Source organism: Trachypithecus francoisi, unplaced genomic scaffold, assembly GCF_009764315.1.
Source record: "Trachypithecus francoisi isolate TF-2019V2 unplaced genomic scaffold, Tfra_2.0 Lachesis_group2, whole genome shotgun sequence".
In the NCBI taxonomy this organism is placed as follows: Eukaryota; Metazoa; Chordata; class Mammalia; order Primates; family Cercopithecidae; genus Trachypithecus; species Trachypithecus francoisi.
Genome location: NW_022681465.1, coordinates 173,275,452 through 173,291,697, shown reverse-complemented (window position 1 = coordinate 173,291,697; position 16,246 = coordinate 173,275,452). Strand labels below are relative to the sequence as shown.

The 16,246-nt window shown below is 38.7% G+C and overlaps 1 protein-coding gene and 1 pseudogene across 5 annotated transcripts in view; one reads left to right on the top strand and one right to left on the bottom strand.

Annotated features, from left to right (window-relative positions):
- DMXL1 (Dmx like 1) overlaps positions 1–16,246 on the top strand; it is a 178,854-nt gene that overhangs the window by 41,580 nt on the left and 121,028 nt on the right. For all 5 annotated transcript variants that reach the window (XR_004430118.1, XM_033181474.1, XM_033181471.1 and 2 more), the window contains 4 exons: positions 2,696–2,762; positions 4,367–4,545; positions 7,034–7,223; positions 9,188–9,356. Coding sequence is in view for 4 of the 5 variants with exons in the window: in XM_033181474.1 (XP_033037365.1) it covers positions 2,696–2,762; positions 4,367–4,545; positions 7,034–7,223; positions 9,188–9,356 (605 nt within the window). In the remaining variant the exon portion in view is untranslated. The remainder of the gene's footprint in view (positions 1–2,695; positions 2,763–4,366; positions 4,546–7,033; positions 7,224–9,187; positions 9,357–16,246) is intronic.
- LOC117065976 lies at positions 14,003–16,034 on the bottom strand (annotated as a pseudogene).

Genomic DNA, 16,246 nt, shown 5'->3' with positions numbered 1-16,246 from the left:
CCTCAACCTCCCAAGTAGCTAGGACTACAGGCGCCCACCGCCACGCCTGGCTAATGTTTTCTATTTTTAGTAGAAACAGGGTTTCACTGTGTTAGCCAGGATGGTCTTGATCTCCTGACCTCATGATCCTTCTGCCTTGGCCTCCCAAAATGCTGGGATTACAGGTGTGAGCCACTGCGTCCACCCTGATATTATCTTTTTAGGGCACATTTTGGAAGTATGATTCAACAGGCTTAATTTTTTTCATATCCTTTAAATAAGTTTTCCAGGTTTCATTCATTAATTCAACAAATATTTGTTGAATGGTTCCAGGCAGCTTTAAAGATGCTTAGAATATTGCGATGAACAGATAGGGGTAGATAGAAAATAAACCAGTAGACTGGTATAATAGGATGTTAAGTGAAACTGACTAGATTTATATGAAGTGGTGATAGCATAAATATCACATACCAAAGTAAGGCAGATGTCCCATATGTAGAATTTACAGAGGAGATTTCAAAGGAGTTGGTTCCATGTATTTTGCACCCCTCGGATAGGTAATGGGTTAACATGTAGAAAGGGAACAGAATTTTGCATAAATAATTCTTTAGAAAGAGCTGTAGGCCGGGCATGGTGGCTCACGCCTGTAATCTCAGCACTTTGGGAGGCCGAGGTGGGCGGATCACCTGAGGTCGGCAGTTCAAGACCAGTCTGACCAAGATGGTGAAACCCCATCTCTACTAAAAATACAAAAATTAGCCAGGTGTGGTGGCACATGCCTGTAATCCTAGCTACTTGAGAGGCTGAGGCATGAGAATAGCTTGAACCCGGGTGGCAGAGATTTCAGTGAACCGAGATCACACCACTGCACTCCAGGCTGGGCAATAGAGTGAGACTCCATCTCAATAAAAAAAAAACAAAAAAAAAAGTAGTATTTTGTCTTAAGGATATCCTTAGGATTAACCAGATGTTCTAAAAATGTGTGTGCAGGCATGTTCACTTCTCTTTTTGTTGTTGCAGCAAAAATTAGAAAACAGCAGTGAAAAATTATTTGAAATCATTGTAAACATATGCAATGGAGTATCATAAGCCAATAAAATAATGTAGATCTGTACACCTGGAAAAATATACACATCTTTTGCATCTATATGCAAAGATGTTCATGACGAATTTTTGTTGTTGTTATTTGAGACAGAGTTTTGCTCTGTCACCCAGGTTGAGTACAATAGTATGATCTCGGCTAACTGCAACCTCCACCTGCTGGGTTCAAGCAATTCTTCTGCCTCAGCCTCCCAAGTTGTTGGGATTACAGGGGCGTGTCACCACACCTGGCTAATTTTTGGTATTTTTAGTAGAGATAGGGTTTCATCATGTTGGCCAGGCTGGTCTTGAACTCCTGACCTTGTGGTCTGCCCACTTCAGCCTCCCAAAGTACTGGGATTACAGGCATGAGCCACCGTGCCTGGCCCGTGTCATATTTTTTAATGGGTGATAAATATGACTTCAGTTTCTAGCCCTACTTCTCCCACCTTTTTCTGCAGAAAGTAGAGAGAGCAGAGAAAAGGATTTGGAAGTTTATGTATTAAAATGTTAACATTGGCTTTGTCTGAGGAAAGGATGTGGCAGTATTGGTGAAAAATATGAATGATTTCATTTTCTTTTTTTTTTTTTTTTTTTTTTTTTTGGAGACGGAGTCTTGCTCTGTCACCCAGGCTGGAGTGCAGTGGCGGGATGTCAGCTCACTGCAACCTACGCCTCCCGGGCTCACGCCATTCTCCTGCCTCAGCCTCCCGAGTAGCTGGGACTACAGGCACCTGCCACCTCGCCCAGCTAGTTTTTTGTAGTTTTTAGTAGAGACAGGGTTTCACTGTGTTAGCCAGGATGGTCTTGATCTCCTGACCTCGTGATCTGCCCGTCTCGGCCTCCCAAAGTGCTGGGATTACAGGCTTGAGCCACCGTGCCTGGCCTCATTTTCTTTTTATCTACCTGTATCAGCTTTTCTACAATGTATTATGCTTAAAATCAGAAAAAAAAAGTTATTTGTATCTGAAATGAAATGTGAGAGAATTCCTCTTTGGATATCTTTACAAATAAATTTAGTATTGACCTATCTAATCATGAATTTGGTCAAAGAAAAGGAAAGCAATGATAGTGGTGGGTGTCTTGAGATCGATATATATGAGTAGCTGTAAGGGAGGACAATGAAGAGAAATGAACCAAAGTTCCTTTGAGAAGAAAAGGCAAGTATGTACCAAGTATATAGGTGAAGCTGGTAGGCTGAATCCCTAATTGCTGCAAGTCCCTTGTTAACCCATACATAATCTTTAATTAGGTAAGTATTACCCTAAGGCAAATTTATTATATATTATCCCTGAAGTATGTTGGCATGTAGGGATCCATGGTTCTGGAAACTAGATTTCCAGATTTAAAAAATGAAACCATTCTCTCTCATTCTAAGGGAATGAAAGTTAAGACTTTTTTGTTTTAGACTTTAAAGATTTTGACAAGCCATTCCTTCCGTGATTCTATGGATGGATGTTTTTATATTTAAAGTTTATCTTACTAACTAGTTCATTTTTCAGGTACATAAAGATGTGTGTGAAACTTATAAAATTTTCTGTCTTTTGAACCAATTGCTAATATATAATTTTGAGAATATTGAACTTTTTCTTTTTAGTTTTCATTGCAAATTTTTCCTTATCTGTTTAATTTACAGAACTGCTTCCCAAGTTCATTTAATGAAATTTTCACCAGATGGAGAATTTTTTGCCACTGCTGGGAAGGTAAATTGTGAAAATGCTGTTGCCAAATTATGTGTTTATAGTTTACCTTGAAACTTTAAAAACATTAACTGGCTTCATTCTTTTGTTTATTTAACTTGAAAATAATAGTTTCCATTAACAATTTTTTGTTTGTTTGTTTGTTTTGAGATGGAGTCTCGCTCTGTCACCCAGGCTGGAGTGCAGTGGCACAATCTTGGCTCACTGCAGCCTCCACTTCCCAGGTTCAAGCAATTCTCCTGCCTCAGCCTCCCAGGTAGCTGGGACTACAGCCACGCGCCACCACGCCCAGCTAATTTTTGTATTTTTTAATAGAGATGGGGTTTCACCATATTGGCCAGGCTGGTCGCGAACTCCTGACATTACAGGCATGAGCTGCTGTGCCCGGCCATTATAAATTTTAAGTAGCAGAAATTGACTGCATTTTTGTGGTGTTAAAAGACTGTGTGATATAATTGAAATAACACAGACGTAGGTGCAGATCTGGATATAAATCTGCCATTTACCAGCTTTATCCTCTTGGGCAAGTTAATCTTCTTGAACCTTTCTTTTCTTATATATAATATGAGGGAAAAAACACCTACCTCATAGATCATTATCATAGGATTAATTTAGACAATATATGCAGTATAGAGTCACTGGCACAGTGCCTTTCATGTAGTATACAATCAATAAAGCATAGCTTCGACTTATATTACCTCTTAGCTGATGTATATTAGGCTGTTTTTAATATATAAGACTTCATAGGCTTTCTAGAAAGATACTAGTAACCATTTCTTTAGTGTGCATACTTTGTTATTACCTGTTGATTTTAAAGCAATGTATTTCTTTGAAGTTATTTTTATTCACTGGTTCATAGAGCATTTCATAAACTGCTAATAAGTCAAGTTATTGTTCTCATGGCTCAAAGCCTTCTGCAAACTAAGAGTGTAAGATACTCTAAAACCACAGGAAGGTTTTTGTTTTTTAGGAGAGAAGTGGAGCTGTTTATTCTGATTGACTTTACAGGTGGGAACTCAGTTACAGCTTAAAAGCAGTACCTGGTACATTCTAGTCTCCTTTGGTTTTTTCTTATTTCCCAAATTAGGACTATAAATTTGAGTATTTTATGTAGTATTTATATATTAACTTGTTAGTTTCATCATCAACATTTTCTTTGAAAAGTCACCTGAAAATTCATGAAAAGTACTTTGTTTTTTGTTTTTTCCCCCCAATAATTAGCATTCTTCATATGTCTGCTAGTGGTATTGATTTGTTATTTAATATTTGGCTTACTGGAAAAGAAATCCTTAGTTTTATCTTTCAGTCTTTCCTGAATGACTCCATTCCCCATACTCTAGTAATTAGCAAGCGTTTTTCTTGAACAGAATACACACATTCACACACTTCAGTTTTTAAAGCACAATTAGGGAATGCTAATAGAAAAGTGCCAGAATCAGAATTTTGTTCTTAATTCCTCTGTGCCCAATGTCTCTTCCCATCCCCGAGTTCTTGCCATTGGGGAGAAAAGTCTTACTTTTGCTATTTGGAGAAAAGTCGTACTTTTGCTATTTGATTTAATCTTTAATTCTGATCTGCATGTTTTTCTGGTTTCTTTTTTTCCTTAGGATGACTGTCTTTTGAAGGTATGGTACAATGTAGAAAACTGGCGGACAGCTGTTACTTCTCCAGATAGAAGTTCAGAAAAACAATCCCAAGGAGAAACTGACTTTTCTTTTGTGTATCTGGCCCATCCTCGAGCCGTAAATGGATTTTCCTGGCGTAAAACAAGCAAATATATGCCTAGGTCAGTGGATTGGTCATTTTCCCCCACATATTAAGGAACATCATCTTTGTTACTTTGATTGCTTCTCTCACTTTTGAGAGTCCATAGTTAATAGGCCTTCTGAGCCTATGAAGATTGGAGTAATATTAAATAGTCTCTGGCCTGCACATCTGTGGCTGTGGGTCAGCTATGTTTGATGCTTAGGATAAGAGCCATATTAAAGGAGTTTAAGCTGGGATAATTTACTCCATATCAGATGTCTTTAAGTCACAGAGTTGTACATATTTTCTTTTTCTTTTTGTTTTGTTTCTAATTCTGTCATCCTTTTTCTCCAGATTGTTGTTTGTTTATGTTTTTACAGAAATACTCTGTCATCTTGTACCTTCTAGTAGCTCTTCCCTGGTTTTCTTCTTTTAAAAAATAGCTTTATTAAGAGGATATACCATGAGTTCTTGTATGTTTATATGACTGCACCCGGCATATCTGAGGAAAAGAAAGAGTAGGTTAATACCCTACATTATTCTTTTGTGAAATCGGTGTAAGTTTAACCACACAAGCACACAATGACACACACATACATACCCCTAGTCCCTTCTTTTTTATCTGTAGTTCTGGAAAGAGTTAATATCATACTGAATTTTAGTAGGTTATAGAGACCTATTACTTAAATACAGGTAGAAATTCCCTATTTTTTGTTTGTTTGTTTGTTTTTTGTTATGTGTTTTTGTTCTGTTTTGTATTGAGACAGGGTCTTGCTCTGTCATCCAGACTGGAGTGCAGTGCCCCAATCATGGCTCACTGCAACCTCCACCTCCTGGGCTCAACTGATCCTCCTGCCTCAACTTCTCAAATAGCAGGGACTACAGGTGTGTGCCACCATGCTGGGCTAATATATTTTTTTCTTTTTGGATTTTTTGTAGAGATGGGGTTTTGCCATGTTGCCCAGGCTTGTCTTGAACTCCTGAGCTCAGATGATCTGCCTGCCTCGGTCTCCCAAAGTGCTGGAATTACAAGCATGAGCCACTGTGCGCAGCCAGAAATCCCATTTTGTACCATATGGCCATTTTCAATTTGGCCACACCATGTGGAATTTTTTTCCTACCTTTTCACTGTTTTATGAATTTTGCTGACTAGATGTTTTGAGCTATAGTGTAGCTATAGCCAAGACAGGGATAGAGAAAAGAGAATGAGAAAAAATGGAGTGAGGTGGGTGTGAGGATGGGGAAAGGAGGAGAAACAAGGGGTTGGGGAAGGAAAGAAAAAAAGATGCTAGGAAGGGAGAGATAGGGGACAGAAGGAGACAGGTAGAAAGGGAGGGTGGCCTGGAAAGTCTGTGAAAGCAAAGATTGGTGGGAGAGGGAAGCCCAGAGAGGAGGTAGAAAGGGAGAAGAAGAGAGGGAAATAGACAAAGGAGAGGGAGCCAGAGGGAAAGAGATGCAAGAATGGAGGAGGGAAGGAGAAGGAGGGAGCAACCAATACAAATCATGCTGCTCTCCCTTCTCTTCTGCAGCTTCTTTTTCAGTCAGGTAGGTATGTTTAACAAGGTGACCTTTAGACAGTATTGTGATTTCTTTTCTCATTACTTTAACTCACTGAGTTACTGATAAAACCTGCTGATTGTTCCGTTTTTAAAAATCAGATATATATGCTGGAACAAGTTGCTACTACAAAATATTGTGACTTTTTCTTTCTCTCTTCTAAAGTTACTGAATTCCCTGATGGAAGGTAGTCCTTGTTGATAGGGTTTCAGCCTTTGAGTTGTTGATGCTTATGGGACTTATTAACATATATGTAATTGATTTTCGCTTTTATTTTAAGGAGATGGCAAAAAGGAAATTAACTGAAAGTCAAGGATGACTAAGGAGGGAAAGTGTTTAGTACTTTATCATGAATATTCAATTCTTGCATTTCACTGCTTTGGGCATCTATTAGGCAAGGAGAGAATAAGTGTACTCAGTAGTTACTGTAGGTTTTTGTGACTGTACAGGTGCCTTTATAGGAAGTGGAAATGAAGCATATGATATAATTCAAATAACTATCCACTCAATAAATCAGAAAATTTTATTAGAAGATGTGGTTATTTCTTGTGTGTCAATTGAGAGATTGTGGCTTAATCTCAGTCTTTGTTTTTTTAGATGTAAAAAGAATCTTATTGAGAGCTGGGATGGTGGCACACACCTGTAATCCCAGGATGAGGTGGCAGGATTACTTGAACTGGAGGATTGTTTGAACCCAGGAGTTTGAGAGCAGCCTGGGCAACATAGTGAGACCACATCTCTTAAAAAAAAGAAAGAACATTTGGCGAGATTATTGAAACAAGAACTACTGAATTCTAGGCAGAAAAGACATGGGTTGGCAAGCATTTGCTGTGATGAAATCTATACATATTGATATTTTCTTTATTAGCATCTTAGTTGGTACATTTAAGTAATTACAGAAACATTGTAGAATTGTTTGTGATACTATGTGGTATTTATATTTTTGCTTCTAAAATCTTTTCATTCCTTAGGGCTTCTGTATGTAATGTACTGTTGACTTGCTGCAAAGATAATGTGTGTCGTCTTTGGGTAGAGACATTTTTACCAAATGATTGTTTGCTATACGGAGGTGACTACAGCCATTGGACTGAATCAATTAATTTAACAAATAACTTCAAGAGAAATGCTTCCAGTAAAGAACGAGTTCAAAATGCTTTAGAAGTGAGTGTTTTTGTTCCATTACTTACTACAAGTTTTAAAACCTTTGGTACATTGCCGTTTTGGTAACAAAGTCATGTTATAAAAAATCTATATCCTAGGAAAATCATTCTTAGAAAATTTTCAGTTCTATTTGGTTCAAAAATATCTTTTTATCTAGATTTTGTCTGGAACACAAAACTACCTATAATTATGAAGTTAATCTTAGGTTTACTGATGGTGATGATAAAAGGATGATTACATTTGACTTAGCTGAAGTAACAAAGTAAAATCTGAGAATGCAAAGATTTAACTCTAAAAATAACTTATTTTTCCTTTCATAGAGCTTGAGTAGTTTATCCTATTCTGTTTTTCTACCATTTTATCTTTAGAAACCCCGCCCCACCCCCCAGAACTTGGGGTCTTTACAAATTAATATTGAAAGTGAAAGTCAATTTTTGGTTTTTGGACATGCTAAAGGTAGAATAGTAATACATTTGATCATAGCCTAAAGGCTGAGAAATAATAGAACAGTAATACAGATTCTTTTTTTTTTTTTGAGACAGATTCTCACTCTGTCAATCAGGTTGGAATGCAGTGGCATGATCTTGGCTCACTGTATTCCTGGCCTTAGCCTCCTGAGTAGCTGGAATTACAGGTGTGCATCACCATGCACATGCCCAGCTAATTTTTGTATTTTTTAATAGGGAGAGGGCTTCACCATGTTGGCCAGGGCTGGTCTCGAACTCTTGACCTCAAGTGATCTACCTGCCTCGGCTTCCCAAAGGGCTGGGATTACAGGCATAAGCCATGGTGCTCGGCCTATTAATTTCTTAATATTGAAAACAGGAGGTGATTTTATTTTATGTTTTGTGGATTTTTTTGGGGGGGGGAGGGCTTGTCGTTTTTTGAGACAGAGTCTCTCTCTGTCACACAGGATGGAATGTAGTGGCGCGGTATCAGCTCACTGCAATCTCTGCCTCCCACGTTCAAGCAATTCTCCATCCTTAGCCTTCCGAGTAGCTGGGATTATACACGTGTGTGCCACCACACCTGGCTAATTTTTGTATTTAAAGTAGAGATGGGGTTTTGCCATGTTGGCTCAAGTAATCCTCCCACCCAGGCTGATCTCGAACTCCTGGCCTCAAGTGATCTGCCTGCCTTGGCCTCCCAAAGTGCTGGGATCACAGGCGTGAGCCACCACACCTGACCCTGAAAACAGAAGTGATTTTAAAACAATTTATCTTTGAATGCTTTGTATGATTATGCAGCAACGATTTTTCTAATTTGAATAGTATTCTCATGGCTCAGAATATAATAAATTCTTTATTGATTCAACAACGAATAGAATGGTTACGTATAGTAATAGCTGAAAGAAGTTATTGACCAGGAATCTGAAGACTTGTTCTACTTTTTGCCCTGTCTCTTCTTAGCTAGATGATCTTGGGTTCTATATAGACTATTTTATCATATGAAAGATGAGAATAACAGTATTTACACTGCCTGCCTCATGGCATCAAATGGGATGATTTCTATGAAAATGCTTTGTAAATTATGAAATGTTCCATGTGCAATGGTAATATTATTTAATACTATATGGTCATAAGGAGTTACCTATAGACAAAAGAGGACAGTGTGTGCAGAGACATCATTTACAAACAATAGTATTGGAAAAAAAAATTTTTAACATTTGATTTTAGGAACTACATTTTAAGAAAATAAGCCTAATAAAAATTGCAAAATATTGTATGAGGATTAAGAGAACATCTAGGTACTTTAAGTCATAACTTTATTCTTCAGGATTCAAATTTGCTGTACCAAAATATTGAAAGATGTTTTTACATATAAAACGTTAAAAGGCGTTTTTACATATAAAGCATATAAAATGTTCTGAACTAGGATATATGTAACTTCTGAAAATCATTATGTAACCTACACATGTACGACTTTTGACAATATAGGCATTAGTTTTGTTTCTGTTCACACAGGTAAATCTGAGACATTTTCGAAGAGGTCGAAGGAGATCACTTGCACTTGTAGCACATACTGGGTATCTGCCACATCAGCAGGACCCTCATCATGTGCACAGGAGCACTCCACTGCATGCCAATGCACTTTGCCACTTTCATATTGCAGCCAGCATCAATCCAGCCACAGGTAATGAAACATTCTTCCAAACATGTTTCTGAAATTGAATAGTTTGATTTTATGACAAGTAAGTTATACTTTTAGTTTTCAAATAAGTAAAATATTGGAGATGACTTTCTTAGCCCACTTTTCATTGTAGCAAGCTCACTGATTTCTGTTTGCCCTTTAAGACCATGATTTGACTTGTGAGTTAGGATCTTGATAACGCATTGAAGTTCATTATTAGTTTATTCAAAAGATAATATTTGAACTGTTACTTAATAAAGGTTAGTACTACGGATGTAGTATTGTATTGTTTTACTTTTTATTTTTTATCACTGTGTTGCCCAGGCTGGTCTCAAACTCCTGGCCTCAAGCAGTCGTCTTGCCTTGGCCTCCCAAAATGCTGGAATTACCAGCATGAGCCGCCATGTCCAACCTCTAAAAGTAGTATTTTATAATTATCGTATAGTTGTTAGAATCTTTGTGTTTGGTACTTGATCTTTAGATCCATTCCATAAAGAGGGCAGAAATATGTAAAAGTTATTACTGGGAGAATTAAGAAACTTATCTCTGTAGTCAAATATGTACTGTTAGACTAAGAGATCTAGAATATCTGGGTCTACCTATGAATTTGAAGATTTAAGGACTTATTATTTTTGAAATGGGGAATCACTCCTGTTGCCCAGGTTGGAGTATAGTGGCTTGAACACGGTTCACTGCAACCTCGACTTCCCAGGCCCACGTGATTCTTGCATCTCAGCCTCCCAAGTAGCTGGGCCTATAGATGCATACCACCATGTCCAGCTAATTTTTTGTATTTTCAGTAGAAACTCAGTTTCACCATGTTGTCCAGGCTGGTCTCGAACTCCTGGGCTCAAGAGTTCCACCTGCCTTGGCCTCCTGAAGTGTTGAGATTATAGGCATGAGCCACTGTACCTAGCCAGGACTTATTATTTTAGTAACTTGTTTTTTTTTTTTTTTGGACAGTCTTGCTCCGTTGCCCAGGCTGGAATGCAGTGGTGCGACCTTGGCTCACTGCAGCCTCTGCCTCTTGGGGTCAAGCGATTCTCATGCCTCAGCCTCCTAAGAAGCTGGGGTTACAGGAATGTGCCACTATGCCCAGCTAATTTTGGCATTCTTAATAGAGACGGGTTTTCACCATGTTGGCCAGGCTGATACTGAACTCCAGGCCTCAAGCATTCTGTCCGCCTCAAGTAAATAATTTTTATGAGTCTAAAAACTAGTTGTCATAATTGGAGCATTTAAAGTAGAGCCTGGAATATTACTTTAGAAAAACATTAAAGGCAATATTTGCATAAGGTGTTATTTGTACAGAAAGTGAAAAGTAAAAGCCTACTTTTCACCTCTACTCCACCTTTGTCCCTCTCTCTAGAAGATAACCACTAACAAATATTGATGAGTTTTTGTTTATTATGAAATATTCTTTTTTTTTTTGAGACGGACTCTTGCTCTGTTGCCCAGGCTAGAGTGCAATGGCGTGATCTCGGCTCACAGCAACCTCTGCCTCCTGGGTCAAGCAATTCTCCTGCCTCAGCCTCCTGAGTAGCTGAGATTACAGGCGCCCACCACCACACCCAGCTAATTTTTTATATTTTTGGTAGAGACGGGTTTTCACCATGTTGACCAAGCTGGTCTCAAACTCCTGACCTTGTGATCTGCCTGCCTCGGCCTCCCAAAGTGCTGGGATTACAGGCAGGAGCCACTGTGCCTGGCCTTTCTTTACTTTTCTTTTAAAAAATAGATTTGGAGAAAATTGTTTACACTCCTTGAGTTCATTCTAGCCTTTACAGTTTAGCAGACACTAGCATGATCCAGGTTTGATTTAATGTGATACTTAAATTTTTGCTTACTTCCATAATTAGGGATTATTTGCAACAACTCACTGGATTGGTACTTCAGTATACTCACTTTTACATTCATATCAAAAGTAACACCAAGGAGCTGGGCACGGTCGCTCATCCCTGTAATCCCAACATTTTGGGAGGCTGAGGTGGGCGGATCACCTGAGGCCGGGAGTTCAAGACCAGCCTGCCCAGCATGGTAAAACCCTTTCTCTACCAAAAATACAAAAAAAAATTAGCCGAGTGTGGTGGCAGGCACCTGTAGTCCCAGCCACTTGGGAGGCTGGGGCAGGAGAATTGCTTGAACCTGGGAGGGAGAGGTTGTAGTGAGCTGAGATTACACCACTGCACTCCAGCCTGGGTGACAGAGCAAGACTCCATCTCAAAAAAAAAAAAAAAAAAAAGTAATACCAAGGAACAAATGCTTTTTTAGCTGAGGTGACTGTCTTGAATGCTTTCCTTGAACATGAGAAGGGAACCTCAACTTCAGTCTTGATGCTAACAAATAAGCAGTCCATCTTAGAATTAGCTCATTAAAGAGGTTGATAGATCAGTCTATTAAGTAAAAACTAATTGTTGTTGATATTAAGATACATATGTTACTAGTTCCTTTGACATTATGGTGATGACTTTTTTTTTTTTTTTTTTTTGAGACGGAGTCTCGCTCTGTCGCCAAGCTGGAGTGCAGTGGTATAATCAGGGCTCACTGCAACATCTGCCTCCCGAGTTCAACCGATTCTTCTGCCTCAGCCTCCTGAGTAGCTGGAATTACAGGCAGGCACCACCACTCCTGGCTAATTTTTGTATTTTTAGTAGAGTTGATGTTTTAGCATGTTGGCCGGGCTGGTCTCGAACTCCTGACCTCGTGATCCGCACGCCTCGGCCTCCCAAGGTGCTGGTATTACAGGCGTGAGCCACTGCGCCCAGCCAACTTTTTTTTTTTTTTTTGCGGATCAGTTTAAAATTTGCTTATTATCAAAATTTGTTATAAATTAAGATATTTCTATTAACAGAGCTACAAATTGTGGACGTCATATGAATATTTTTCAGTTTTAAAACATTTATGGTTAAATGAATTATGCTATATGACCTAAAATATATAATTTAATTTCCTTTACAATAGATACATTAAATTGACCACTTAAATATGTTACTAATAATAATAGTGGCAAACATGTTGGAAATCTTTTCTTTTACATCACATTGTTATGTGGATTTTTGACAGTAGAAACAAAAATACAGAAATGCAATATATGAATATAACTAAATGCAGAATGGTGACTTTTTTCTCTTTGAGGGTAAAAAGACTTTTTTTCTCTTCTAGTGAAATAGCTTAAATAGAAAAAGGTTGGTTCATTAGCTTTACAATTTTGCCTAGAAATTATCTATGAATGCATTTTTCCCCCTGCTACTTAACAAAAGTATAAAAAGGGAGTTAAAGGAAAGTTTCCTTGTTGGTTACTACCATAAGAAAGATGCTATATTCTATTTTAGCAGGACCAATATATGGAAAATATCTAAATTTAATGTTGTAAAAAAATGAATTAGTAATGAGATTCTAGCTAAGAAGGGCACTAAATGAAGATTATATATATTTACTTATTATTATTGTTTTTTGAGACGGAGTCTCACTCTGTCACCCAGGCTGAAGTGCAGTGGTGCCATCTCGGCTCACAGCAAACTCCGCCTCCCGGGTTCACGCCATTCTCCTGCCTCAGCCTCCCGAGTAGCTGGGACTACAGGTGCCTACCACCACTCCTGGCTAATGTTTTGTATTTTTAATAGAGGCAGGGTTACACTGTGTTAGCCAGGATGGGCTCCATCTCCTGACCTCGTGATCCACACGCCTTGGCCTCCCAAAGTGCTGGGATTATAGGCGTGAGCCACCGCATCCGGCCAATGTATATTTTAAAAATCCAAAACAAACAAATGTTGCTATAAAAAAGCTCTGGATGCACTGTAAGCATATAGGTTTTTTTCTTTTTTCATGTGTGTTTTTAAACAATGGAAGGATCAACTGTATTAGACTAAATTATGTTATTGGCTGGGTGCAGTGGCTCACGCCTATAATCCCAGCACTTTGGGAGGCTGAGGCAGTGGTGAAGTCAGGAGTTTGAGACCAGCCTGGCCAACATGGTGAAACCCCGTCTCTACTAAAAATACAAAATTAGCCAGGTTTGGTGGTGTATGCCTATAATCCCAGCTACTTGGGAGGCTGAGGCAGGAGAATCGCTTGAACCTGGGAGGCGGAAGTTGCAGTGAGCTGAGATTGCGTCATTGCACTCCAGTTTGGACAGCAAGAGTGAAACTATGTCTCAAAAATAAAATAAAATATAAATATATGTATTATTACATTATTGTATATGCTTCATTGAATGGAACCTTTGTATTATAATTATCGAAAAAGCAGTTTGTATCATATTATGGCAATTTATCCTCATTGAAAACCTTGCAGTATCCTTTTATTTTGGAATATCCTGTCAACAGTCATACCACCAGGACATGAATGTATAACAACAAAATGTTCTCTTGCATTAAAATGAGGATATCTGTTCAACGAAAGACAAAAAGGAAAATGTAGGAAATGTACTTAGAGCTGTTATTTCTAAGTGCACAACACCATGGACAATTCAAGGCATCATAACCTCCATCAAAAACAATAACAAAAAAAAATTTTTGTCAGCCTGTTAAATCCATCATTATAGACAAAACTGGTAAAGATTGATTAGACAGATTCATCTAACACTGATGTCCAAGCTGGCGTTGACAACTAATGCATAACTGGTGGTCAGTAGAGAGTTTAAAAGATCTTCACTTTCTATTGTTCTTTTTCAGGGATCTTGAAGAGTTCTGTTCTAAAATATGTTGTTGAGTTGAGCTTCTCAGTTTGCTTTCTCATTCTCAAACTGATATCGTTTTTCCTCTAATTATTTGCCCTGTGCTTAAATTCCTTTTTGCTCTTGGCACCGTTGGAGCTCAGTTTCATGGTCCTTCAGTTTTTGAACTTTTTTTTTTGACCTTCATCTTGAACACCTTCTCTATCTCTGTCTCCATCTTCTTCATTTTAGCTACATGCTCTCTTCTTTCCTCTTCTGTTTGTGCCTGAGGGCTCTTAGTAAGCTGCCCTTTATTCTTCTTGTTACCAACTCCATTGTAAGTCAGCTGCCAGTGTTTTGCTTCTGTAGTTTTCATAGTGGGCATAATCAGGAACATCTTTCAAGTCTGTATGTATGTTCTTATCAACATAGTCCTTTGAATTGTAAAATTACAGTGTTCACCATATTCAACATCAGCAACACCCCTAGGATACTGCTTTCCTCTGACTCTCTTGCCATTAACTTCAGTGGTCGTATTACTGCCTACCACAGCAAGAGATAAACAGTCCTTTTTCCTTTTCTTTTCTTTTTTTTTTTTGAGACAGAGTCTCACTCTGTCACCCAGGCAAACCTGGTGATAGCTGGTTGTCCAGGATAGAACTTTACTTCAACTTTAAACTTACAGAATTACTCACAGAATAACTTAGTCTGGTAATCTGGAGTCCAATGGCCGATAGCTCACTGCAACTTACGCCTCCTGGCTTCAAGTGATTCTTGTGACTCAGCCTCCCAAGTAGCTACGATTACAGGCACGTGCCACCATGCCCGGCTAATTTTTGTATTTGTAGTAGAGATGGGGTTTCGTCATGTTGACCAGGCTGGTCTCGAACCCCTGGCCTCAAGTGATCTTCCTGCTCCGGCCTCCCAGAGTGTTAGGATTACAGACATGAGCCGCTGCACCCAGCCAGTCCTTTATCTTTTTAACAAGTTTATTTTCTTCATCTTATGTTTTTGGAAATGCATATATTTAATTTTATGTTCTTGGATTTCTTTCATTATCTGTTTTTAAACTATTGGCATTTCTCTGGTATCAGCATGTCTACTTTGGCAATAAGTGAGATGATACTCACTTTTTCAAGCAAAAGCTTCATAAACTTAGTATCCAATGGTTTAAGTCCATGTCCTGAAGGAGCAATGAAGTATAAACAACACTGTACCCTGTTATCAGGCATCTGACATCTGTTTTATCATGATTCTCCATTTAGGTGGTCCTCAGTTTCCTGTCAGTGTAGTCAGTAACCAACAATTACTATTACCCATTGCAACTCTAAATCCTAGGATATCAACTCTTGTGAGCAGCAACTGAACACCACCTTCTTTGATTAAAACTTTGTGTAGTTCCACCTACACAATCTTTTTAATTCTGTGAGAAGGATCTGGATACTCTGGAGAATACAAATCTGTGAGGAATAATCAGTCGATTAATGTAAAGTTTCTGAATCCAGATTTACCAACTGCCATAAGTATGAATTCCAACCCTCTCTTCACTGATTTTCTGGATATTTGATTTGGAAGATTGGAAAAATCCCACATAGACTTCAGGGTTCTTCTGTTGAGCTACGATGCTGCTGTTGATGCTTCTCTCCTCAGCAGCGGATCTCTTGCTGACTGGCATCTCCTCCCCGCTGCACAACTAGCCCCAGCTGGAAATCTTATTTAGAGGTTAAATAAAATGTATTCCAGAGATTTAAAGATAAATATTATAAATTTGTTCAGACCTGTAAAATGTACAACACCAAGCATGAACCCTAAGGTAAACTACAGACTTTGGGTGATAGTGATGTGTCAGTGTGGATTCATCAATTGTAATAAATGTACCACTTTGGTAATGGGTGTTGATAATGTGGGAGGCTGTGCATATGTAGGATGGGGAATATGGCTGTACCTTTGAATTTTGCTATGAACTTAAAACTACTCTAAAAAATAGTCTTTAAAAATTCTCAAAATAGGCCGGGCACAGGGGCTCACGCTTGTAATCCCAGCACTTTGGGAGGCTGAGGCAGGTGGATCACGAGGTCAGGAGATCGAGACCATCCTGGCCAACATGGTGAAACCCTGTCTCTACTAAAAATACAAAAATTAGCTGGGCGTGGTGGCACGTGCCTGTAATCCCAGCTACTCAGGAAGCTGAGGCAGGAGAATGGCCTGAACCAGGGAATTTGCAGTGAGCCAGAATCAC